Source organism: Babylonia areolata, chromosome 10, assembly GCF_041734735.1.
Source record: "Babylonia areolata isolate BAREFJ2019XMU chromosome 10, ASM4173473v1, whole genome shotgun sequence".
In the NCBI taxonomy this organism is placed as follows: domain Eukaryota; kingdom Metazoa; phylum Mollusca; class Gastropoda; order Neogastropoda; family Buccinidae; genus Babylonia; species Babylonia areolata.
In genome coordinates this window covers 44136044-44163543 of record NC_134885.1, presented here as the reverse complement: position 1 = coordinate 44163543, position 27500 = coordinate 44136044, and the positions used below count along the sequence as shown (strand labels likewise).

The window sequence follows — 27500 nt, the reverse complement described above, 5'->3', positions numbered from 1 at the left end:
GTGCTGGGCAGGTAGGGTGGGTGGATGGATAGGGTGGTGTGCTGGGCAGGTAGGGTGGATGGATAGGTTGGTGTGCTGGGCAGGTAGGGAGGGTGGATAGGGTGGTGTGCTGGGCAGGTAGGGTGGGTGGATAGGGTGGTGTGCTGGGCAGGTAGGGTGGATGGATAGGGTGGTGTGCTGGGAAGGTAGGGAGGGTGGATAGGGTGGTGTGCTGGGCAGGTAGGGATGGTGGATAGGGTGGTGTGCTGGGAAGGTAGGGAGGGTGGATAGGGTGGTGTGCTGGGCAGGTAGGGTGGGTGGATAGGGTGGTGTGCTGGGCAGGTAGGGTGGGTGGGTGGATAGGGTGGTGTGCTGGGCAGGTAGGGTGGGTGGGTGGATAGGGTGGTGTGCTGGGCAGGTAGGGAGGGAGGGTGGATAGGGTGGTGTGCTGGGCAGGTAGGGTGGGTGGATAGGGTGGTGTGCTGGGCAGGTAGGGAGGGTGGGTGGATAGGGTGGTGTGCTGGGCAGGTAGGGTGGGTGGATAGGGTGGTGTGCTGGGCAGGTAGGGAGGGTGGATAGAGTGGTGTGCTGGGCAGGTAGGGAGGGTGGATAGGGTGGTGTGCTGGGCAGGTAGGGAGGGTGGGTGGATAGGGTGGTGTGCTGGGCAGGTAGGGTGGGTGGATAGGGTGGTGTGCTGGGCAGGTAGGGAGGGTGGATAGAGTGGTGTGCTGGGCAGGTAGGGAGGGTGGATAGGGTGGTGTGCTGGGCAGGTAGGGTGGGTGGATAGGGTGGTGTGCTGGGCAGGTAGGGAGGGAGGGTGGATAGGGTGGTGTGCTGGGCAGGTAGGGTGGGTGGGTGGATAGGGTGGTGTGCTGGGCAGGTAGGGTGGGTGGATAGGGTGGTGTGCTGGGCAGGTAGGGTGGGTGGGTGGATAGGGTGGTGTGCTGGGCAGGTAGGGTGGGTGGGTGGATAGGGTGGTGTGCTGGGCAGGTAGGGAGGCGGGGAGGAGATGGGTGGCTGAGTCCGGCCTGGAATGGTTGGGACTTGCTGTGACTTTGTTGCCAGGCCTGGCTGTACGATTGGCTACATCACAGACTGACATAAGCTGACACCTGTGCCATCAGCAATGGGAATTCATTCACTGCTCAGTCTTTAGTAAAGGACCATGACTCTCAAACTAGGAGGCAAGGTTGCACTGGCTCTTAGCGCTGCAGTCTTGGGGCTAGTTGGCCTTCTGGGACCATCGCAGCGCCGCCTGTCCTGAAACTCTCCAGGCCGAAAGAGTGGGGATATAATTTAGTTAAGTCACTCTCCACTGTCACGGACGACATAATGGTTCCGCTTTTTTTTCTTTTCCTTAACGTTTATGGAGGGCTGGTGGATCGCTGGATTATTTTTAGAGGCGGGTGTGTTTCTTATGCGCGTGTACGATGTTTTCCATCGTGCGTGTTCCCCTTGCGTTCGAGCGTAGTGAGATCGTGTTATGTTTTCTATGGTTTCTAAGTGTCTCGTGCAATTGAACGGGGAAAAAATATATAGGAAGCTGAGTGAACAGAGTGAGCGGAGTTCTAGTGTTTCAAATGCTCCTCGCCGGTTTGTCCCCAGCTTCACTCGAAGGGAGTCAGTCCTTGGAGAAGGACGGTGGTAGAACCAGCGCTTAGCGGCTGATGTTCGTTGTTTTTTTCCTCGGTAAACGACTTTATGTCCGCCAGTGGAACTGTTCTTCATCTGTGTTTCGATGTTAGCACCCGTTGTTCGTTTACGGAACACTGTGCGGTGGCCAGTGGGTGACTTTTGTTCTTGTCCTGTCAGCGTTTCTCCAGTTGCCTGGCGCGCGTCTTGAGGTGTTGTGCCTCCGTTCGAATCGTGGGGAAACGTCACGTCGCTCTAGGTAGGAGCTTGTGTTCCAGTCTTGTTTATGTATTGTTTTCCTCCGTCGTGGTTCATTGTTACGTTTGTATTTTCTGTCTCCCGTTTGTTGTGACCTTTCTCTTGTCACGGTTTATTGTGAAAGTTATGAGCCTGTGAAGGGGCGATGAGTTGTCACGTGTTGTTGCTAAAATGTTATATTGGAAATGTAAGGAGTAAATATTGAAATTTAAGAATTGGGGAGGAGCTACATTTTTGACATGTCTGCCCAAGTGGGAGTTTTTTCAATGGAAGGGGGTAATTTTAGATATCTTGCTTTTTACATGCTCAAGAAAATTTTATTGGATATTTTTGTTAAGGTTTAAGGAGCTCGTCCAACTAGAGGCAGTTAACATCGGGAATAAATCTATGATTGTAGAAAACAGTACTGTTGTATATGGTAAATGATTTGTTGTATGACGTGAAATACTGGAAGAAAGGGAGATAATTATTAGTCTATTTTTTTACGGCGGCGAGGCGTGCGGAAAAAGATGCCGGCAACCATTGTTAAATGTCATTCATTTAAAAAAAAACAAAAAACCAACAACTATAACGTATGTTTTCCATAATAATTGAAAAAATTGATATCTTTCGAAATAATTATTTATCAATGGTTTTGGGCTGCCAATGCGTCTTCCTGTGCGCTCCTCGCTGGGTACCGCCAGTTTTGTAGATGTTTTAGTTGTAACATGGTGGTTCCAGACCACCCGCCTCTCGGAGCCGGCGACGGATCCGCTGAGGGCTCCGCTGACGTTCTCCATACTGGGGGCCTGTCTTCCGTCCGCCAGCGTCAGCAGCACTCCTATTTTCATGTGTCTATTTATTTAATTTTTTTTATTTATCGTGGAAAACAAAAGACCATGCTGTGCTTGTGGTTTGACATCTCATTTACCAGTGCCCTTGTGGAAAAAATGTGACAAGACTAAAGTTGTAGTTCTGCTGCCGTTTTTTGGTTGTTGTTTTCTGGTTGTTTGTTGTTGTTTTTTGTATGCTCTTGATAATTTTTTTTAATTTTTTTTTTATATACATCTATAGACATATACACACCATCATTAAATGTATTACATAATTTCGTTTCTGTGTGGGCTTGTGTTGTGGCGTCTGTAGTGGGGTATCTTGGGGAGGGTGCACGTCCGCTTTAGCACGCGTGACCAAATTCTGGTCCAGATCGTTGGTCGGGGACAACTGTTGCCTCCTGTGCTGTTGTGATGGGGATAGTGGGGCACGGCCGACCGCCAGGCACACACTGTAGACACACACACACACACACACTGTAGACACACACACACTGTAGACACACACACACACACACTGTAGACACACACACACTGTAGACACACACACACTGTAGACACACACTGTAGACACACACTGTAGACACACACACACTGTAGCCAAACACTGTAGACACACTGTAGACACACTGTAGACACACACACACACTGTAGACACACACTGTAGACACAGACACACACTGTAGACACACACTGTAGACACACACACTGTAGACACACACACACTGTAGACACACACACACACTGTAGACACACACACACACTGTAGACACACACACTGTAGACACACACACTGTAGACACACACACACTGTAGACACACACACTGTAGACACACACACACACTGTAGACACACACACACACTGTAGACACACACACACTGTAGACACACACTGTAGACACACACACACACTGTAGACACACACACACTGTAGACACACACTGTACACACACACACACTGTAGACACACACACACACTGTAGACACACACACACTCTAGACACACACTGTAGACATACACACACTGTAGACACACACACACACACTGTAGACACACACACACTGTAGACACACATTGTAGACACACACTGTAGACACACTGTAGACACACACACACACACTGTAGACACACACACACACTGTAGACACACACACACACTGTAGACACACACACACACACTGTAGACACACACACACTCTAGACACACACTCTAGACACACACTGTAGACATACACACACTGTAGACACACACACACACACTGTAGACACACACACACTGTAGACACACACTGTAGACACACTGTAGACACACACACACACTGTAGACACACACACTGTAGACACACACACACACTGTAGACACACACTGTAGACACACACACACACTGTAGACACACACACTGTAGACACACACACACACTGTAGACACACTGTAGACACACACACACACTGTAGACACACACTCTAGACACACACACACACTGTAGACACACACACACTCTAGACACACACACACACTGTAGACACACACACACACACTGTAGACACACACTGTAGACACACACTGTAGACACACACTGTAGACACACACACACTGTAGACACACACACACTGTAGACACACACACACACTGTAGACACACACACACACTGTAGACACACACTGTAGACACACACTGTAGACACACACACACACTGTAGACACACACACACACTGTAGACACACACACACTGTAGACACACACTGTAGACACACACTGTAGACACACACACACACTGTAGACACACACACACACTGTAGACACACACACACTGTAGACACACACTGTAGACACACACTGTAGACACACACTGTAGACACACACACACTGTAGACACACACTGTAGACACACACTGTAGACACACACTGTAGAACACACACACACTGTAGACACACACACACTGTAGACACACACACACACACACACTGTAGACACACACACACTCTAGACACACACTGTAGACACACACTGTAGACACACACACACTGTAGACACACACACACACACTGTAGACACACACACACACACTGTAGACACACACACACTGTAGACACACACTGTAGACACACACACACTGTAGACACACACACACTCTAGACACACACTCTAGACACACACTGTAGACACACACACACTGTAGACACACACTGTAGACACACACACACTGTAGACACACACACACACTGTAGACACACACTCTAGACACACACTGTAGACACACACACACTGTAGACACACACTGTAGACACACACACACTGTAGACACACACTGTAGACACACACACACTGTAGACACACACACACACACTGTAGACACACACTGTAGACAAACACTGTAGACACACTGTAGACACACACACACACTGTAGACACACACACACACTGTAGACACACACACACTCTAGACACACACTCTAGACACACACTGTAGACACACACACACTGTAGACACACACTGTAGACACACACACACTGTAGACACACACTGTAGACACACTGTAGACACACTGTGAAGCTTGTTTCTCTGCTGCAGGGCCCGTGGCGGTCAGCGTCGTCAGAAACTCCGTGGACACCTTCTCCGCACAGTATGGAATCAGGCTTCACCTCATCAACAGCTGCCCCTACCTGTTGGATAAAGGTACATCACACACACCTCTGTTATATATGTAACAGAGATATGTATACAGAAATACAAAAGTGTGTGTGTGTGTGTGTGTGTGTGTGTTTGTTTGTTTTTTTGTTGTTGTTGTTGTTTGGTTTTTTTTGTTTGTTTTGTTTTTGTTTTGTTTTGTTCATACAAAATATCTTTTCATCTGTGATTGTTAAGATCCAAACATGCTTCAAAAGAACTTTTTTTTTCAGACATCGCAGACATAGTTTCTTCGAGTCGATTCTGACAATTAGCTACATGTTACTAAGTGTTGTATGTTAAACATCCCAGTTGGTCATTTGATGCTTGATTGCACTTTGAACCTGTGGGTAGTTTTCTTACAACTTGCACTTGATTTAAAAACAACCTTTTCTTCTCTGTTTTCTTGTCTGTGGTTATTTGATATGATATTTTTAAAAATTCTGTATTTGACTGCATTGTTGAATCTGGACCTATGAACGGCTGTTTGGAATGTGCACACCATTGGAATCTTTGTGTGTAAAACACATCCAAGCGAGCACACTTTTTTAAGTTCCCCAACTGTCTACGTGAAGAACTGTGCTTTCGCGTGCAGCGATGAGGATCAGCAGCAGCAGAGACCAGTTACCGTGGAACGTCACTGCAGCACACCTTAGCGTGTCTATTGAGGTCACGTACGACAGGCCTGCAGTGGAGTTCGAATCCTGCTGCCAGACACATAAGATGCCGTGAGTCCGTCAAGGGATACGGTGCACCGATTAGTGGTGCTACCGGCTTTATTGTGTTGTGTTGTATATATGTACAGCATCGCCTTGTATTATACGGTGTTGCTTTCGGCTGTATTGTGCTGTGTTGTACAGCATCACCTTGTATTGTGCGGTGTTGTTGAGTTGTATTGTGGATCAGTCTGTTGTGTTGTTGGGCTGTATTGTGGATCAGTCTGTTGTGTTGTTGGGCTGTATTGTGGATCAGTCTGTTGTGTTGTGTTGTTGGGCTGTATTGTGGATCAGTCTGTTGTGTTGTGTTGTTGGGCTGTATTGTGGATCAGTCTGTTGTGTTGTTGAGCTGTATTGTGGATCAGTCTGTTGTGTTGTGTTGTTGGGCTGTATTGTGGATCAGTCTGTTGTGTTGTGTTGTGTTGTTGGGCTGTATTGTGGATCAGTCTGTTGTGTTGTGTTGTTGGGCTGTATTGTGGATCAGTCTATTGTGTTGTTGGGCTGTATTGTGGATCAGTCTGTTGTGTTGTGTTGTTGGGCTGTATTGTGGATCAGTCTGTTGTGTTGTTGGGCTGTATTGTGGATCAGTCTGTTGTGTTGTGTTGTTGGGCTGTATTGTGGATCAGTCTGTTGTGTTGTGTTGTTGGGCTGTATTGTGGATCAGTCTATTGTGTTGTGTTGTTGAGCTGTATTGTGGATCAGTCTGTTGTGTTGTGTTGTTGGGCTGTATTGTAGATCAGTCTGTTGTGTTGTGTTGTTGGGCTGTATTGTGGATCAGTCTGTTGTGTTGTGTTGTTAGGCTGTATTGTGGATCAGTCTGTTGTGTTGTGTTGTTGGGCTGTATTGTGGATCAGTCTGTTGTGTTGTTGGGCTGTATTGTAGATCAGTGTGTTGTGTTGTGTTGTGTTGTTCTATTTTATTGTTGATCAGTCTGTTGTGTTGTTGTTGGGCTGTATTGTGGATCAGTCTGTTGTGTTGTGTTGTTGGGCTGTATTGTGGATCCGTCTGTTGTGTTGTATTGTGGTGTTCTATTTTATTGTTGATCAGTCTGTTGTGTTGTTGTTGGGCTGTATTGTGGATCAGTCTGTTGTGTTGTGTTGTTGGGCTGTATTGTGGATCAGTCTGTTGTGTTGTGTTGTTGGGCTGTATTGTGGATCAGTCTGTTGTGTTGTGTCGTATTGTTGAGCTGTATTGTGGATCAGTCTGTTGTGTTGTGTTGTTGGGCTGTATTGTGGATCAGTCTGTTGTGTTGTTGGGCTGTATTGTGGATCAGTCTGTTGTGTTGTTGAGCTGTATTGTGGAACAGTCTGTTGTGTTGTGTTGTTGGGCTGTATTATGGATCAGTCTGTTGTGTTGTTGGGCTGTATTGTGGATCAGTCTGTTGTGTTGTTGAGCTGTATTGTGGAACAGTCTGTTGTGTCGTGTTGTTGGGCTGTATTGTGGATCAGTCTGTTGTGTTGTGTTGTTGGGCTGTATTGTGGATCAGTCTGTTGTGTTGTGTTGTTGGGCTGTATTGTGGATCAGTCTGTTGTGTTGTGTTGTTGGGCTGTATTGTGGATCAGTCTGTTGTGTTGTGTTGTTGGGCTGTATTGTGGATCAGTCTGTTGTGTTGTTGGGCTGTATTGTGGATCAGTCTGTTGTGTTGTGTTGTTGGGCTGTATTGTGGATCAGTCTGTTGTGTTGTGTTGTTGGGCTGTGTTGTGGATCAGTCTGTTGTGTTGTGTTGTTGGGCTGTATTGTGGATCAGTTTGTTGTGTTGTTGGGCTGTATTGTGGATCAGTCTGTTGTGTTGTGTTGTTGGGCTGTATTGTGGATCAGTCTGTTGTGTTGTGTTGTGTTGTTGGGCTGTATTGTGGATCAGTCTGTTGTGTTGTGTTGTGTTGTTGGGCTGTATTGTGGATCAGTCTGTTGTGTTGTGTTGTTGGGCTGTATTGTGGATCAGTCTGTTGTGTTGTTGGGCTGTATTGTGGATCAGTCTGTTGTGTTGTTGGGCTGTATTGTGGATCAGTCTGTTGTGTTGTGTTTTTGAGCTGTATTGTGGATCAGTCTGTTGTGTTGTGTTGTTGGGCTGTATTGTGGATCAGTCTGTTGTGTTGTATTGTGTTGTTCTATATTATTGTTGATCAGTCTGTTGTGTTGTTGGGCTGTATTGTGGATCAGTCTGTTGTGTTGTGTTGTTGGGCTGTATTGTGGATCCGTCTGTTGTGTTGTATTGTGTTGTTCTATTTTATTGTTGATCAGTCTGTTGTGTTGTTGTTGGGCTGTATTGTGGATCAGTCTGTTGTGTTGTTGGGCTGTATTGTGGATCAGTCTGTTGTGTTGTTGGGCTGTATTGTGGATCAGTCTATTGTGTTGTGTTGTTGGGCTGTATTGTGGATCAGTCTATTGTGTTGTGTTGTTGGGCTGTATTGTGGATCAGTCTGTTGTGTTGTGTTGTTGGGCTGTATTGTGGATCAGTCTATTGTGTCGTGTTGTTGAGTTGTATTGTGGATCAGTCTGTTGTGTTGTTGGGCTGTATTGTGGATCAGTCTGTTGTGTTGTGTTGTTGGGCTGTATTGTGGATCCGTCTGTTGTGTTGTGTTGTTGGGCTGTATTGTGGATCAGTCTATTGTGTTGTGTTTTTGGGCTGTATTGTGGATCAGTCTGTTGTGTTGTGTTGTTGGGCTGTATTGTGGATCAGTCTATTGTGTTGTGTTGTTGAGTTGTATTGTGGATCAGTCTGTTGTGTCGTGTTGTTGGGCTGTATTGTGGATCCGTCTGTTGTGTTGTGCTGTTGGGCTGTATTGTGGATCCGTCTGTCGTGTCGTGTTGTTGGGATGTATTGTGGATCAGTCTGTTGTGTTGTGTCGTGTTGTTGTGCTGTATTGTGGATCAGTCTGTTGTGTCGTGCTGTGTCGCGTTGTGTTGTTGGGCTGTATTGTGGATCAGTCTGTTGTGTTGTGTTGTGTTGTTGGGCTCTATTGCGGATCAGTCTGTTATGTTGTGTTGTGGTGTTGGGCTGTATTGTAGATCAGTCTGTTGTGTTGTGTTGTTGGGCTCTATTGCGGATCAGTCTGTTATGTTGTGTTGTGTTGTTAGGCTGTATTGTGGATCAGTCTGTTGTGTTGTGTTGTTGGGCTGTATTGTGGATCAGTCTGTTGTGTTGTGTTGTTGGGCTGTATTGTGGATCAGTCTGTTGTGTTGTGTTTTTGAGCTGTATTGTGGATCAGTCTATTGTGTTGTGTTTTTGAGCTGTATTGTGGATCAGTCTATTGTGTTGTGTTGTTGAGCTGTATTGTGGATCAGTCTGTTGTGTTGTTAGGCTGTATTGTGGATCAGTCTGTTGTGTTGTGTTGTTGAGCTGTATTGTGGATCAGTCTGTTGTGTTGTGTTGTTGGGCTGTATTGTGGATCAGTCTGTTGTGTTGTTGGGCTGTATTGTGGATCAGTCTGTTGTGTTGTGTTGTTGAGCTGTATTGTGGATCAGTCTGTTGTGTTGTGTTGTTGGGCTGTATTGTGGATCAGTCTGTTGTGTTGTGTTGTTGAGTTGTATTGTGGATCAGTCTGTTGTGTTGTGTTGTTGAGTTGTATTGTGGATCAGTCTGTTGTGTTGTGTTGTTGGGCTGTATTGTGGATCAGTCTGTTGTGTTGTGTTGTTGAGTTGTATTGTGGATCAGTCTGTTGTGTTGTTGTTGGGCTGTATTGTGGATCAGTCTGTTGTGTTGTTGGGCTGTATTGTGGATCAGTCTGTTGTGTTGTGTTGTTGAGCTGTATTGTGGATCAGTCTGTTGTGTTGTGTTGTTCGGCTGTATTGTGGATCAGTCTGTTGTGTTGTGTTGTTGGGCTGTATTGTGGATCAGTCTGTTGTGTTGTGTTGTTGGGCTGTATTGTGGATCAGTCTGTTGTGTTGTGTTGTTGAGCTGTATTGTGGATCAGTCTGTTGTGTTGTGTTGTTGGGCTGTATTGTGGATCAGTCTGTTGTGTTGTGTTGTTGGGCTGTATTGTGGATCAGTCTGTTGTGTTGTGTTGTTGAGCTGTATTGTGGATCAGTCTGTTGTGTTGTGTTGTTGGGCTGTATTGTGGATCAGTCTGTTGTGTTGTTGGGCTGTATTGTGGATCAGTCTGTTGTGTTGTGTTGTTGAGCTGTATTGTGGATCAGTCTGTTGTGTTGTGTTGTTCGGCTGTATTGTGGATCAGTCTGTTGTGTTGTGTTGTTCGGCTGTATTGTGGATCAGTCTGTTGTGTTGTGTTGTTGGGCTGTATTGTGGATCAGTCTGTTGTGTTGTGTCGTATTGTTGAGCTGTATTGTGGATCAGTCTGTTGTGTTGTGTTGTTGGGCTGTATTGTGGATCAGTCTATTGTGTTGTGTTGTTGAGCTGTATTGTGGATCAGTCTATTGTGTTGTGTTGTTGAGCTGTATTGTGGATCAGTCTGTTGTGTTGTGTTGTTGAGTTGTATTGTGGATCAGTCTGTTGTGTTGTGTTGTTGAGTTGTATTGTGGATCAGTCTATTGTGTTGTGTTGTTGGGCTGTATTGTGGATCAGTCTGTTGTGTTGTGTTGTTGGGCTGTATTGTGGATCAGTCTGTTGTGTTGTGTTGTTGGGCTGTATTGTGGATCAGTGTGTTGTGTTGTGTTGTTGGGCTGTATTGTGGATCAGTCTGTTGTGTTGTGTTGTTGGGCTGTATTGTAGATCAGTCTGTTGTGTTGTGTTGTTGAGTTGTATTGTGGATCAGTCTGTTGTGTTGTGTTGTTGGGCTGTATTGTGGATCAGTCTGTTGTGTTGTGTTTTTGAGCTGTATTGTGGATCAGTCTGTTGTGTTGTGTTGTTGAGTTGTATTGTGGATCAGTCTGTTGTGCTGTGTTTTTGAGCTGTATTGTAGATCACTCTGTTGTGTTGTTGGGCTGTATTGTGGATCAGTCTGTTGTGTTGTGTTGTTGAGCTGTATTGTGGATCAGTCTGTTGTGTTGTGTTGTTGGGCTGTATTGTGGATCAGTCTGTTGTGTTGTGTTGTTGGGCTGTATTGTGGATCAGTCTGTTGTGCTGTGTTTTTGAGCTGTATTGTAGAACAGTCTGTTGTGTTGTGTTGTTGGGCTGTATTGTGGATCAGTGTGTTGTGTTGTGTTGTTGAGTTGTATTGTGGATCAGTCTGTTGTGCTGTGTTTTTGAGCTGTATTGTAGAACAGTCTGTTGTGCTGTGTTTTTGAGCTGTATTGTGGATCAGTGTGTTGTGTTGTGTTGTTGGGCTGTATTGTGGATCAGTGTGTTGTGTTGTTGGGCTGTATTGTGGATCAGTGTGTTGTGTTGTGTTGTGTTGTTGGGCTGTATTGTGGATCAGTGTGTTGTGTTGTGTTGTTGAGCTGTATTGTGGATCAGTGTGTTGTGTTGTTGGGCTGTATTGTGGATCAGTGTGTTGTGTTGTGTTGTTGAGTTGTATTGTGGATCAGTGTGTTGTGTTGTGTTGTTGAGTTGTATTGTGGATCAGTCTGTTGTGTTGTGTTGTGTTGTTGGGCTGTATTGTGGATCAGTGTGTTGTGTTGTTGGGCTGTATTGTGGATCAGTGTGTTGTGTTGTTGGGCTGTATTGTGGATCAGTCTGTTGTGTTGTGTTGTTGAGTTGTATTGTGGATCAGTCTGTTGTGTTGTGTTGTTGGGCTGTATTATGGATCAGTGTGTTGTGTTGTTGTTGGGCTGTATTGTGGATCAGTCTGTTGTGTTGTGTTGTTGAGTTGTATTGTGGATCAGTGTGTTGTGTTGTGTTGTTGGGCTGTATTGTGGATCAGTGTGTTGTGTTGTGTTGTTGAGTTGTATTGTGGATCAGTGTGTTGTGTTGTGTTGTTGGGCTGTATTGTGGATCAGTGTGTTGTGTTGTGTTGTTGAGTTGTATTATGGATCAGTGTGTTGTGTTGTGTTTTTGAGCTGTATTGTGGATCAGTCTGTTGTGTTGTGTTGTTGAGTTTTATTGTGGATCAGTCTGTTGTGTTGTTGTTGGGCTGTATTGTGGATCAGTGTGTTGTGTTGTGTTGTGTTGTTGGGCTGTATTGTGGATCAGTGTGTTGTGTTGTGTTGTTGGGCTGTATTGTGGATCAGTGTGTTGTGTTGTGTTGTTGGGCTGTATTGTGGATCAGTGTGTTGTGTTGTTGGGCTGTATTGTGGATCAGTCTGTTGTGTTGTGTTGTTGAGTTGTATTATGGATCAGTGTGTTGTGTTGTGTTTTTGAGCTGTATTGTGGATCAGTCTGTTGTGTTGTGTTGTTGAGTTTTATTGTGGATCAGTCTGTTGTGTTGTTGTTGGGCTGTATTGTGGATCAGTGTGTTGTGTTGTGTTGTTGGGCTGTATTGTGGATCAGTCTGTTGTGTTGTTGTTGGGCTGTATTGTGGATCAGTGTGTTGTGTTGTGTTGTTGGGCTGTATTGTGGATCAGTGTGTTGTGTTGTTGGGCTGTATTGTGGATCAGTCTGTTGTGTTGTGTTGTTGAGTTGTATTGTGGATCAGTCTGTTGTGTTGTGTTGTTGAGCTGTATTGTGGATCAGTCTGTTGTGTTGTGTTGTTGAGTTTTATTGTGGATCAGTTTATTGTGTTGTATTGTGGTGTTCTATTTTATTGTGGATTAGTCTGTTGTGTTGTGTTGTTGGGCTGTATTGTGGATCAGTCTGTTGTGTTGTGTTGTTGAGTTGTATTGTGGATCAGTCTGTTGTGTTGTGTTGTTGGGCTGTATTGTGGATCAGTCTGTTGTGTTGTGTTGTTGGGCTGTATTGTGGATCAGTCTGTTGTGTTGTGTTGTTGGGCTGTATTGTGGATCAGTCTGTTGTGTTGTGTTGTGTTGTGTTGTTGAGTTGTATTGTGGATCAGTCTGTTTCGTGTTGTGTTGTTGTTGGGCTGTATTGTGGATCAGTCTGTTGTGTTGTGTTGTGTTGTTGGGCTGTATTGTGGATCAGTCTGTTTCGTGTTGTGTTGTTGAGTTGTATTGTGGATCAGTCTGTTGTGTTGTTGAGCTGTATTGTAGATCAGTCTGTTGTGTTGTTGGGCTGTATTGTGGATCAGTGTGTTGTGTTGTGTTGTTGAGTTGTATTGTGGATCAGTCTGTTGTGTCGTGTTGTTGAGTTGTATTGTAGATCAGTCTGTTGTGTTGTTGGGCTGTATTGTGGATCAGTCTGTTGTGTTGTGTTGTTGAGTTGTATTGTGGATCAGTCTGTTGTGTCGTGTTGTTGGGCTGTATTGTGGATCAGTCTGTTGTGTTGTGTTGTTGGGCTGTATTGTGGATCAGTCTGTTGTGTTGTGTTGTTGGGCTGTATTGTGGATCAGTCGTGTTGTGTTGTGTTGTGTTGTGTTGTGTGTGGCGTGTTGCGCAGTAAGATGCATTGTGTCGCTGTCTTTCATTGCATTTCTTCTTCTTCATCTCCTCCTCCTTCTTTTTCTCCTCCTCCTCCTCCTTCTCATCCTTCTCCTCCTCTTCCTCCTCCTCCTTCTTCTTCCTCCTCCTCCTTCTCCTTTTCTTTCTTTCTTTCTTTCTTCTTCTTATCATCATCATCATCATCATGGTCATCGTCACCATCACCATCATCATCGTCATCATGGTGATGGTCACTGTCCAGACGAGGTAGAGTGGAGGTGGACCCCAGAGCCCCAGAAGCACTGGACACTGTCCACACCCGCCAAGCCCCCGTGGTGACCCTGACCCCGACGGACATCACGGATGACATGTACTTCTTCAGTGGTCAGTGCAGTCACCTCCTCCTTCGTCTTCCTCCTTCCCTGCCCTGTCTGACTGTGCTGACAGCTTGCCTTATCTTCCTCCTTCCCTGCCCTGTCTGACTGTTGACAGCTTGCCTTATCTTCCTCCTTCCCTGCCCTGTCTGACTGTTGACAGCTTGCCTTCCTCCTTCCCTGCCCTGTCTGACTGTTGCTAGCTTGCCTTATCTTCCCCCTTCCCTGCCCTGTCTGACTGTGCTGACAGCTTGCCTTCCCCCTTCCCTGCCCTGTCTGACTGTGCTGACAGCTTGCCTTCCCCCTTCCCTGCCCTGTCTGACTGTGCTGACAGCTTGCCTTCCTCCTTCCCTGCCCTGTCTGACTGTTGCTAGCTTGCCTTATCTTCCTCCTTCCCTGCCCTGTCTGACTGTGTTGACAGCTTGCCTTCCCCCTTCCCTGCCCTGTCTGACTGTGTTGACAGCTTGCCTTATCTTCCTCCTTCCCTGCCCTGTCTGACTGTGCTGACAGCTTGCCTTCCCCCTTCCCTGCCCTGTCTGACTGTGCTGACAGCTTGCCTTCCCCCTTCCCTGCCCTGTCTGACTGTGCTGACAGCTTGCCTTATCTTCCTCCTTCCCTGCCCTGTCTGACTGTGCTGACAGCTTGCCTTCCCCCTTCCCTGCCCTGTCTGACTGTGTTGACAGCTTGCCTTCCCCCTTCCCTGCCCTGTCTGACTGTGTTGACAGCTTGCCTTCCTCCTTCCCTGCCCTGTCTGACTGTTGCTAGCTTGCCTTATCTTCCTCCTTCCCTGCCCTGTCTGACTGTTGCTAGCTTGCCTTATCTTCCTCCTTCCCTGCCCTGTCTGACTGTTGCTAGCTTGCCTTATCTTCCTCCTTCCCTGCCCTGTCTGACTGTGTTGACAGCTTGCCTTCCCCCTTCCCTGCCCTGTCTGACTGTGTTGACAGCTTGCCTTATCTTCCTCCTTCCCTGCCCTGTCTGACTGTGCTGACAGCTTGCCTTCCCCCTTCCCTGCCCTGTCTGACTGTGCTGACAGCTTGCCTTCCCCCTTCCCTGCCCTGTCTGACTGTGCTGACAGCTTGCCTTATCTTCCTCCTTCCCTGCCCTGTCTGACTGTGTTGACAGCTTGCCTTCCCCCTTCCCTGCCCTGTCTGACTGTGTTGACAGCTTGCCTTACCTTCCTCCTTCCCTGCCCTGTCTGACTGTGTTGACAGCTTGCCTTCCCCCTTCCCTGCCCTGTCTGACTGTTGACAGCTTGCCTTATCTTCCCCCTTCCCTGCCCTGTTTGACTGTGTTGACAGCTTGCCTTCCTCCTTCCCTGCCCTGTCTGACTGTGTTGACAGCTTGCCTTCCTCCTTCCCTGCCCTGTCTGACTGTGTTGACAGCTTGCCTTATCTTCCTCCTTCCCTGCCCTGTCTGACTGTGTTGACAGCTTGCCTTCCTCCTTCCCTGCCCTGTCTGACTGTGTTGACAGCTTGCCTTCCCCCTTCCCTGCCCTGTCTGACTGTGTTGACAGCTTGCCTTATCTTCCTCCTTCCCTGCCCTGTCTGACTGTGTTGACAGCTTGCCTTCCTCCTTCCCTGCCCTGTCTGACTGTGTTGACAGCTTGCCTTCCCCCTTCCCTGCCCTGTCTGACTGTGTTGACAGCTTGCCTTATCTTCCTCCTTCCCTGCCCTGTCTGACTGTGTTGACAGCTTGCCTCCTCTTCCCCCTTCCCTGCCCTGTCTGACTGTGTTGACAGCTTGCCTCCTCTTCCTCCTTCCCTGCCCTGTCTGACTGTGTTGACAGCTTGCCTTATCTTCCTCCTTCCCTGCCCTGTCTGACTGTGTTGACAGCTTGCCTTATCTTCCTCCTTCCCTGCCCTGTCTGACTGTGTTGACAGCTTGCCTTATCTTCCCCCTTCCCTGCCCTGTCTGACTGTGTTGACAGCTTGCCTCCTCTTCCTCCTTCCCTGCCCTGTCTGACTGTGTTGACAGCTTGCCTCCTCTTCCTCCTTCCCTGCCCTGTCTGACTGTGTTGACAGCTTGCCTCCTCTTCCTCCTTCCCTGCCCTGTCTGACTGTGCTGCCAGCTTGCCTTCCTCCTTCCCTGCCCTGTCTGACTGTGCTGCCAGCTTGCCTTCCTCCTTCCCTGCCCTGTCTGACTGTGCTGCTAGCTTGCTTCAGTTTCCGACACTCCCCTTTTCTCTTTTCAACCCACGCACGTGCAAGTCAATGCGCGCATGGGTACACACACACACACACACACACACACACACACACACGCACACACACACACACACATTTATAAAGTAGTTTAAAGATTATGAAAGTGTGGGTCAATTAGATGTTGTTTATTCATTCATTCATTTATTTATTCGTTTATTTATTATACTTATTTATCTATTCATTTATCTATTTGTTTATTCGTCTGCATCTTCCATGTCTCAATTTTTCATACAGGGAAATGGTCAACCAACGTACCTTTGTGAATCATGCAGTCAGTGAGCCACTGTGTTGTCACAGAATACTTCTCTGACTGGTCTTACTGGGGAACGTATATCGCACAGTGCAACGCCACCCATTTCTGTTTCAGTTTCATGTGTGTGTGTGTGTGTGTGTGTGTGTGTGTGTGTGTTTGCTTGATATTTTAGTTTCGGAAATCTTAAATTTGGGTCTGGTCTATCAGTATCAGTAGCTCAATGAGGCGTCACTGCATTCAGTCAAATCCATATACGCTACACCACATCTGCCAAGCAGATGCCTGGCCTGCAGCGTAACCCTAACGCACTTAGGCCTTGAGAAGAAAACAGAAGAAAAAAAATAAAATAAATAAAATAAACTAACAAACTTAAAAAATAAATAAATAAAATAAGGTGACACAAATGAGCACAATGACCACTGGGCCACGTGCTTCCCTGTGTTCCATGTCAGTTCCCGGTCGCTACTTCACTCTCCTCTTTGTGGACCTCACCCAGTCCACCATCAACGTCACCAACAAGGCCGTCGTTCATTGGCAGATCATCAACATCCGGGACCCTAAGCTGGCCACAGGGGAGACTATCCTGGCCTACGAGGCGCCCCACACTACAGTTGCCTCCCCTGAGCGCCGGCTGGCATTCCTGCTGATGGAGCAGAGCCGGGCACTGACCCGCCAGGAGGTGACAGCCCTGCACACTGCCAACTGCGTCAGGTTTGTACACACAGGCTGCTTGTTTTTTCTTTTTCAGAATTTGGTGGGCTCTTAAGTTAAATAACGAAACAACGAGTACGTTAAGGTGGAAGGTGGCAGAATGGTTAAGACGCTCGTCTGCCAATGCAGAGTCCGTGAGGGTCTTGGTTCGAATCCCGCTCTCGCCCTTTCTCCCAAGTCTGACTGGAAAATCGAACTGAGCGTCTAGTCGTTCGGATGAGACGAAAAACCGAGGTCCCGTGTGCAACACGCACTTCGCGCACTGAAAAAGAACCCCTGGCAACGCATGCGCTCAAGGACGGACTGACGAAACGCGTTCAGTTGGTTTATGCTGCTGGTCAGGCATCCGCCCAGCAGTTTTGGTGTAGCGTATATGGATTTGCCCGAACGTAGTGACACCACCTTGAGAAACTGAAACTGAAACAGCACTTTAGATACTATACTACAAAACACTTAAGATATTATACCACACAACACTTATTATACCACACAACACTTATGATATTATATAACATTTGTGATATACCACACAACACTTAGGATATTATATAACATTTGTGATATTAAACCATACAACACTTATGATACTATACCACACAACACTTATGTATTATTATACCACACAACACTTATTATATACCATTTATATATTATACAACAAACATTTATATCATACAACACAACACTCACGATATTATGCAACACAACAGACGTTTATGATATTATACATTTATGATATTATACATTTATATTATAGAACACAATACTTATAATATCCAGCACAACTAATACTTGCGATATTATACAACATTTATGATATTATACAACAAACATTTATGGTATTAAAGAACACAACACTTATTATATAGCATTTATGATATTATACAACACAGCAAACATTTATATCATACAACACAACACATATTATGCAACACAACAGACGTTTATGATATTATACATTTATGTTATTATACAACACAACACTTATGATAATATCCAACACAACTAACGCTTGTGATATTATACAAAACAACACTTGTGACATTATACAACAAACATTTATAATAATAATAATAATAATAATAATAATAATGGATACTTATATAGCACACTATCCAGAAATCTGCTCTAGGTACTTTACAAAAACGCTTTTGTTAACATAATGCATCATATCAATGTTACATACACACACCAAAATGTGACCACACACACACACACACACACACACACACACACACACACACACATTTTAACATACATGTGTATCTAACAGCTACCCTAACACATACACACACACAGGCAGGCACAAACTTACATAAACACACGCGCACACAATACACATCCATATACATGCATATAGTTATGTACACATACATATGTATACACACATAGTCAAGCACAGCTAACGGAACATACACAACAAACATTTATGATATTATACAACACACTTATGATAATTATTTTATTACAGTTATGATATTATACAAAACAACAAACATTTATGATATACAACACAACACTTATGATATTATACAAAACAACAGACGTTTATGATATTACACATTTATGATATTATACAACACAACACTTACGATAATATCCAATACAAGTAACACTTGTGATATTATACAACACAACTAACGTGTGATATTATACAACACAACGTTTATGATATACAACACAATACGTATGATATTATACAACATAGATCACAACACAACACAACACAACACGTACGAAACGACACGAAACTACACTACACAACACAGCGCAACGCAACACTATGATGGAACAGAACGACACGACGCGAAACTATACGACACGACACAACACGACACGGCACGACACGATACGACAAAGCACAGCACGGCACGACACGATACAACACAGCATGGCACGGCACAGCACGACACGATACAACACAACACAACACGGCACGGCACGGCACGACACAACACAACACGGCACGGCACGGCACGGCACGGTACAACACAGCATGGCACGGCACAGCACGACACGGCACGGCCACGGCACGGCACAACACAACACAACACAACACAACACAACGGCACGGCACGGCACGGCACACCACAAAACAGCACAGCACGACACAGCATGACACGATACGACACAACACAGCAACACAGCACGGCACGGCACGGAACTGCACGACAACACAGCACGGCACGGCACAGCATGACACGATACGACAAAACACAAAACAGCACAACACAACACGGCACGGCACGGCACGGCACGGCACGGCACGGCACGGCACGACACAACACGGCACGGCACGGCACAACACGGCACGGCACGGCACGGCACGGCACGGCACGGCACGGCACAGCACGACACAACACGGCACGGCACGGCACAGCATGGCACGGCACAGCATGACATGATACGACACAACACAGCACGGCACAGCACAGCACGGCACGGCACGACACAACACAGCACGGCACGGCACGGCACGGCACAGCACGACACAGCACGACACGATACAACACAGCATGGCACGGCACGGCACGGCACAGCACGACACGATACAACACAGCATGGCACGGCACGGCACGACACGATACAACACAACACAACACAACACGGCACGGCACGGCACAGCACGACACGATACAACACCGCATGGCACGGCACGGCACGACACGATACAACACAACACAACACGGCACGGCACGGCACAGCACGACACGATACAACACAGCATGGCACGGCACGGCACGACACGATACAACACAACACAACACGGCACGGCACAGCACGACACGATACAACACAGCATGGCACGGCACAGCACTGCACGGCACGACACGGCACAACACAACACAACACAACACAACACAACACAACACAACACAACGGCACGGCACGGCACGGCACCACAAAACAGCACAGCACGACACGGCACGACACAGCATGACATGATACGACAACACAAAACAGCACAGCACGACACAGCATGACACGACACAACACAGCAACACAGCACGGCACGGCACGGAACTGCACGACACAACACAGCACGGCACGGCACAGCATGACACGATACGACACAACACAAAACAGCACGGCACGGCACAGCACGATACGACACGACACGACACAGCACGGTACAGCACGATACGACACGACACGACACGATACGACTCAAATATGGAGGTAATGCCCTATTTTAGCATCCAAAATTGTTGCCCCTATTGATTACATTTTCATGGTTTGCGGGACCAAAAACGGAAACAGCAAGATGGTTGCACGTTAGTTTAGTGACTGAATCAGCATCAAAATTGAGTCAAATGACTTACAGAATAAGACAGAAATCCACAGAAAATGGGTTACAGCATCTGTTGATGGTAATATCGTTCCATACATGCACAAACTGAAAACTGCCGGTAAAGTAGGTTCCTGGATGCAAAAATAGGACTTCAGGATGCAAAAATAGGACTTCACCAGTACAGCATGATGTGACAAAGCATCCCTCCACCAACCTCCCCCTCTCTTTCTGTGGGTGGCTCCAGGTGTAACACGGACGTGCAGAAGCTCATGACAGACCTGAACCTCACACTGGTGGGCATGACCAAACTCCGCTCCAAGATGGACGACTTCGCGCGTCGCCGGATCTACACGGAGGGCGGAAGCAAGGCGGACGCATGCGCAGGAGTGGCAGGGTTCGCCGACCCGTGTCCCAGCCCGCAGCCCCCTGCCTGCCGCGGGGTGGTCTCCCTTCCCTCGATCCTCGCTCTCATGCTGTGTCTGGCGGCCTCTCTGGCGGCCTTCCCCGGGGAAAACTGAGGCCTGGGGGGTCGCGGGGGTGGGGTGGGGGCGTGGGGGGAGTTATATATATATAAATTATATACCCAGCTACTGAGGGGTCATACAAATATAATTATACCCAGCTACTAAAGGGTCATATATATATATATATATATATATATATATATATATATACATATATATACCCAGCCTTTTTTTTATTTTTTAAGGAAACTTGAACATTTTTTTCTTCAAAACGAGGGTTTATTTTTAAACAATTGTTTGTCACAGTCAATTGCACTGACGTAAACACGTAAACACACACAACAAGTGCACTGACGTAAACACGTAAACACACACACCAAGTGCACTGACGTACACACGTAAACACACCAAGTGCACTGACGTACACACACCAAGTGCACTGACGTACACACACCAAGTGCACTGACGTAAACACGTAAACACACACAACAAGTGCACTGACGTACACACACCAAGTGCACTGACGTACACACACCAAGTGCACTGACGTAAACACGTAAACACACACACCAAGTGCACTGACGTACACACGTAAACACACACCAAGTGCACGCATACCGCCACCGTGACGTGACCATGGCAACAGTCTGATATCTGACAGCAGAGACCCGGAACACCAGAACTGTTGATGCGCATTGGCCATGGCCCACAGTTGTAGGTGTGTGTGTGGGGGTTGGGGGGGTAGCAGTCTTTTTTCTTCTTTTTTTTTCTTTACCACGGTGTGTTCGCAATCAAGGAAGTAGATCAAAAACCGAAAACGCACAATGAAATTTGGCAACGAATGTGCACTGAACGAATGTACCCTCAACACTGAAGATGTTCACAAACAGTAACCTACTGGACGAATGTGGATCGCTGTATTCAAAATTCACTTCTTCCTGCACTGTAGCGACAAAGAACAGCAGCCTTCAGTTCACCCAGATGATTTGTTATGACATAAAGTAGTGCAGTACGGTTCCAAACAACACAACACAATACCACAAAGCGATCAAACACAAGTTACAAATGGCCTTCCCGACTGGCAGAGAGATGGGATATGTCATTTCAAACGTAGTTGTCGGCAAGAGAAAATGGAAAATTGCAATTATAATACTGTCCTTGGTGAAAGTAAATGGCTTCTCTCTCTCTCTCTCTCTCTCTCTCTCTCTCTCTCTCTCTCTCCAATCAGTCAAAATTTTCCAAGTCTGTAATACACGTATCTTATGATGTTCATGATATCTCCTGGACGTGACAAACCATATATCGATTGTATCTTTATGTATGTTGACTTTTGCAGACGTAGTCAAGAGCTCCTAACAGTATATGCACGCTGCGAATGTTGAAATGGAGGTGGGGGAGGGGGGTGGGAAGATTGTGGGGTAGGGGTGTGGGAGGGGCTTTGGAAGAAGATTTTATGATGCGGGGGCAGGGAGGGGGGGGGGGATGCAACGGTGAGTTTGACATGAAGTTACTTCTATGGTCCTGTACTCTCATATGTTAATCCGGATGTTGATATATTTCACATTGGCCTTAAACAGCCCGTTGGATTTGTGCGTAGGCTAGGCGTCTGCTTCTATTATTATTATCATTATTATTATTATTATTATTATTTTGCATCATTCTGCACGTTTTGTGCTTCTTTGAAAGTGTAAACTGAATATGAACATATCTCTTCCTTATCAATCCTTTTTCCGACCTTCTTTCTTCCTTCTTTCTTTCGCTTCTGACACCTCCCCCCCCCCCCCCCCCCCACCCACCCACCTAGTTCTATCCCTCCCTCTCACTCCCTCTCACTTTTCCACTACCCCCCCCCCCCTCTCTCTCTCTCTCTCTCCTTTCCTCTCACTCTCATTTTCTCTCTCTCCCTTCCCTCTTTCACTCAGATTAAGCCAAGAATATCAAAGGTCATACACCTTGTATCCCAGCCATGAAATATCCACCACCACCACCTTCCATCCCCAACACACCCCCACCTTCCTCTGGTTTCCACTGTCCCTTTCTCTCTGTGTCTCTACCATGACCTTTACCTTTCTGTGTCTGTCTACCATGACCTTTGTTTACCTTTCTGTGTCTCTCTACCATGACCTTTACCTTTCTGTGTCTGTCTACCATGACTTTTGTTTACCTTTCTCTCTGTGTCTCTCTACCATGACCTTTACCTTTCTCTCTGTGTCTCTCTACCATGACCTTTACCTTTCTCTCTGTGTCTCTCTACCATGACCTTTCTTTTTTTTCTTCCTCTGTTGTGTATCTTTACTAACACCATGCTTTCATTTTATTAAATATTGTGTAGTGTAGACCCTATTCAGGGCGGGGACTGGATGGAAAAAAGCACACCAGTGCTTATCTGTTATCCTCGAAATAAAGAATTTGTCTTGTCTTGTGTTTACCTTTCTCTCTGTGTCTCTCTACCATGACCTTTCTTTCTTTACCTTTCTCTCTGTGTCTCTCTACCATGACCTTTCTTTATTTACCTTTCTCTCTGTGTCTCTCTACCATGACCTTTACCTTTCTCTCTGTGTCTCTCTACCATGACCTTTACCTTTCTCTCTGTGTCTCTCTACCATGACTTTCTTTCTTTACTTTTTTCTCTCTCTCTGTCTCTGTTTGTCTCTCTCTCTCTCTTTGGGAAAAAAGGGGAAAAACTGAAAAGAAAAATGCATTGAATGTCCCTTTCTCTCTCTGTCGACCATAACTTTTCTTTACCCCCCCCCCCCCCCCTCTCTCTCTCTCTGTCTCTGTCTCTCTCTCTCTGTCTCTCTTAAGGGCAAAAAATTACAAAACCTGAAAGGAAAATGCAGTGAACGAAAGAGAAAACGACGAATAATAACTAACTGAATGACAAATTGAACACAGCGAAAGAAAGAAAGAAAGGAAGGAAGGAAGAAAGGAAGGAAGGAAAGAGAAAAAATGTAGACCCACACGGACGGCAAACACGGGTGTAATGACGTGCATGTTGTGTACAGAACAACCCTGCCATTGCCAGGTAGCCTTCACCTCACTCATAGGTATATCAGTCTGCGCACAGGGATAGATATCTTCTCATGCTCATAGGTATATATAGCACAGGGATAGTCTACACCTAGTCATACTCATAGATATATCTAGCACAGGGATAGCTATCACCTTAGTCATAGGTATATCTAGCACATCTAGTATCTGTCCCTCTACCTGTCCCTCTACCTGTCCCTCTACCTGTCCCAACCTGTCCCTCTACCTGTCTCTCTACCTGTCTCTCTACCCGTCTCTCTACCTGTCCCTCTGTCTCTGCACAACTGATGGCCGTACTGAGCAACTCTCCCCCTCCCTCTTTCTGCCTCTCTTTTCCTCTCTCTGTTTCTGTCTGTCTGCTTGTCTGTCTGCTTGTCTGTCTGTCTGTCTCATTCACTCTCATCCATCACCTCCCTTCTCACAATCTCACTAACCCCTCCCCCCTCCCCAACACCCCCCCCCCCCTTCCCAACCCTGCCCCCCCCCCCCCCCCCCCCCCATGTTCTCTGGCCTTGTGTTTCCTTGCAACAAGTCACAGCAACTGGAACGATGGACCTTCGGTTGTTCTTGTTTGTTGTTGTTGTTGTTATCACTCACTTTGTATGGGTACTTGGATTGTGTACACCCTCGGTGTAATAATGCATTGAATCACGGCTTACTGAAACCAATTAACGGAATAAAACAGTATAACAACCCCTGTTTGTTGGGGACTTCAATCTTCCGAACAGCACTGGAGAAGTATGGAGTGTGTGCACAACCAACCGTCTTGGCCAATCAAACGCTGCTAAAAAAACTGTGCTTAAATGCGCGCGCGTGTGTGTGTTATGAGTTTGTGCGTGCGTGAATGTGCGTTTGTGTATGCGTGCGTGCGTGAATGCGTGCGCATTTGTGTGTGTGTGTGTGTGTGCGCGCGCGCGCGTGTGTAGTACGAAATCAGTTTCAGGTTTTGTGGGTGTATTTCTGTTGGAATCAATGTGTTTTTTGTTTAAAAAATGTTTGTCAACATTTTTCAATTTCTTTAATTTGTGTCTCACTTTAATAAGTCAGCACTTGTTCAGCAGTCAGTTCATCCACACGACACGATATTTGTTTAAACAAAAAACTAAAATTACCACCACCACATATTCCCAAAGAAAGACAAAACATGTGCAATGATTTTCGTCATCGATGTTTCTTTTATTTCTTTAATTTTTCATTCAATAATCCAGACACAGAGACCGTCCCTGTATTGATTGTATCATCTGAAGCGTTGTCGTAATTGTCAAGGCAAAAGGTTGGCAGGATACTCTGGAAGTCGAAGGTATACATTTTTTGCTTTTTTTTCCAAAAAGACCCCACAATTTAAAATTGAAAAATACAACAAATAAAAAACGCCTCAAAAGAAGAAGACACAGAAAGATACAGAGTGTCCAAATTCAGTTAATGAAAACGAAATAAAGCAAAAACAATCAAAACCCAAAGAAAATCTAATCATTGCAAATTTTTTAAAAACTTTTCCATTCGATTTTTTTAAATACTAATTACCATGTTCTGAGAACGCAAGAAGCAAAAACATAGTAATCAATACATAGAATTACAAATATAAAGGCAAGTCTATTAAAGAATCAGAAAAATATATTCATCAATACATCAAAGTCATCAACATAAAACTGCAATGAGAAAGGCCAGTCAAAAGCATGAGGAAGGTTCATCATTTGGGACAGCCGCAGTCAGAACGCTCAGCCTGACCAGTTCTGGTAATACTAACATCGTCGTATTTTACAACGGTGTGTGGCTGCCTAAATCGGGGATGAAAAACGACCCTCCACGTAAAAATCGTAAATTAAAAAAAAACGATAGGTGGAACAGATTCTAAAAAGTGACGCGGTGGTAAGCAATTTATATGAAAACAAAAATATTGAAGAACATAAACATGAGTAAAAAAAAAAAAAAAAAAAAGACAGCAACACACACTCTCACACACGCATACATGCGCACGCACATACACACACACACACAGATTGACAGGCGAACAGAGACCGTGGAGGCAATCAGTAATGTCAAGGACACTCCTCTCTGACCGAATCAAAGACAATAAATAGAACAGTGGGAGACAACCAATCAGCAGGCCTCTGAGAATGAGCAACACCATGTTTTCTACTTCTTTTCTTTGTTCTCTTTTTTACATATTTTTTAATCATTTATTCAACGAGATTGCTAACGATTTTCTCCATCAGTACAAAGACATTTTCTTGCTGATACGTTTTAAATGCGCGCGCGCGCACACACACACACACACACACACACATGAATACCCTCCCCTCCCCCAACGCAAACACACACATACACATGCATACACACACAGACACACACACAGACACACACACACCAAACGATCTGACCCAAGCGCATAAGGTATCCTTCCATACGTACACACATAATCTCTATCAGGCAGTCTGAGGTTCTCCCTTCTTCACTCCAAGGGTGATATCAGCGGATGTAAATGGTATCATACAATGCTATGTGTACACTGTGAATGGTATACAATGCTATGTGTACACTGTGAATGGTATACAATGCCATGTGTACACTGTGAATGGTATCATACAATGCCATGTGTACACTGTGAATGGTATCATACAATGCCACGTGTACACTGTGAATGGTATACAATGCCACGTGTACACTGTGAATGGTATCATACAATGCCACGTGTACACTGTGAATGGTATACAATGCTATGTGTACACTGTGAATGGTATACAATGCCATGTGTACACTGTGAATGGTATCATACAATGCCACGTGTACACTGTGAATGGTATACAATGCCATGTGTACACTGTGAATGGTATCATACAATGCCACGTGTACACTGTGAATGGTATCATACAATGCCATGTGTACACTGTGAATGGTATCATGCAATGCCACGTGTACACTGTGAATGGTATCATACAATGCCATGTGTACACTGTGAATGGTATACAATGCCATGTGTACACTGTGAATGGTATCATACAATGCCATGTGTACACTGTGAATGGTATCATACAATGCCATGTGTACACTGTGAATGGTATCATACAATGCCATGTGTACACTGTGAATGGTATACAATGCCACGTGTACACTGTGAATGGTATCATGCAATGCCACGTGTACACTGTGAATGGTATCATACAATGCCATGTGTACACTGTGAATGGTATCATACAATGCCACGTGTACACTGTGAATGGTATCATACAATGCCATGTGTACACTGTGAATGGTATACAATGCCATGTGTACACTGTGAATGGTATCATACAATGCCATGTGTACACTGTGAATGGTATCATACAATGCCATGTGTACACTGTGAATGGTATCATACAATGCCATGTGTACACTGTGAATGGTATCATACAATGCCATGTGTACACTGTGAATGGTATACAATGCCATGTGTACACTGTGAATGGTATCATACAATGCCATGTGTACACTGTGAATGGTATCATACAATGCCACGTGTACACTGTGAATGGTATCATACAATGCCACGTGTACACTGTGAATGGTATCATACAATGCCATGTGTACACTGTGAATGGTATCATACAATGCCACGTGTACAGTGTGAATGGTATCATACAATGCCACATGTATAATGTGAATGGTATCATACAATGCCACGTGTATAATGTGAATGTTATCATACAATGTAACGTGCGCTGTGAAAATAGGCTGTCTGAGTAAAAATGATCAGCGAACACCCGCGTGCGCGCGCGCGCGCGCGCGCGCGTGTTTGTGTGTGTGGTTTCTGTAGTAT

At 45.6% G+C, this 27500-nt stretch overlaps 1 protein-coding gene and 1 long non-coding RNA gene across 2 annotated transcripts in view; one reads left to right on the top strand and one right to left on the bottom strand.

Moving 5' to 3' along the window:
• Window positions 1-21085, top strand: part of LOC143287030 (uncharacterized protein C56G2.4-like) — a 46909-nt gene extending 25824 nt beyond the window's left edge. The window contains exons 5-9 of the mRNA XM_076595043.1: window positions 5258-5362; window positions 5949-6081; window positions 13640-13761; window positions 16660-16918; window positions 20455-21085. Coding sequence (XP_076451158.1) covers window positions 5258-5362; window positions 5949-6081; window positions 13640-13761; window positions 16660-16918; window positions 20455-20728 — 893 coding nt within the window. The 3' untranslated portion in view covers window positions 20729-21085. The remainder of the gene's footprint in view (window positions 1-5257; window positions 5363-5948; window positions 6082-13639; window positions 13762-16659; window positions 16919-20454) is intronic.
• A 621-nt stretch (window positions 21086-21706) lies between these two features.
• On the bottom strand, window positions 21707-26802 carry LOC143287031 (uncharacterized). The gene is made up of 2 exons (XR_013055903.1): window positions 22935-26802; window positions 21707-22900 (listed from the first exon to the last, which is right to left on the bottom strand). It is a non-coding gene; the product is annotated as an uncharacterized LOC143287031 (long non-coding RNA).
• Between the last annotated feature and the right edge of the window lie 698 nt (window positions 26803-27500).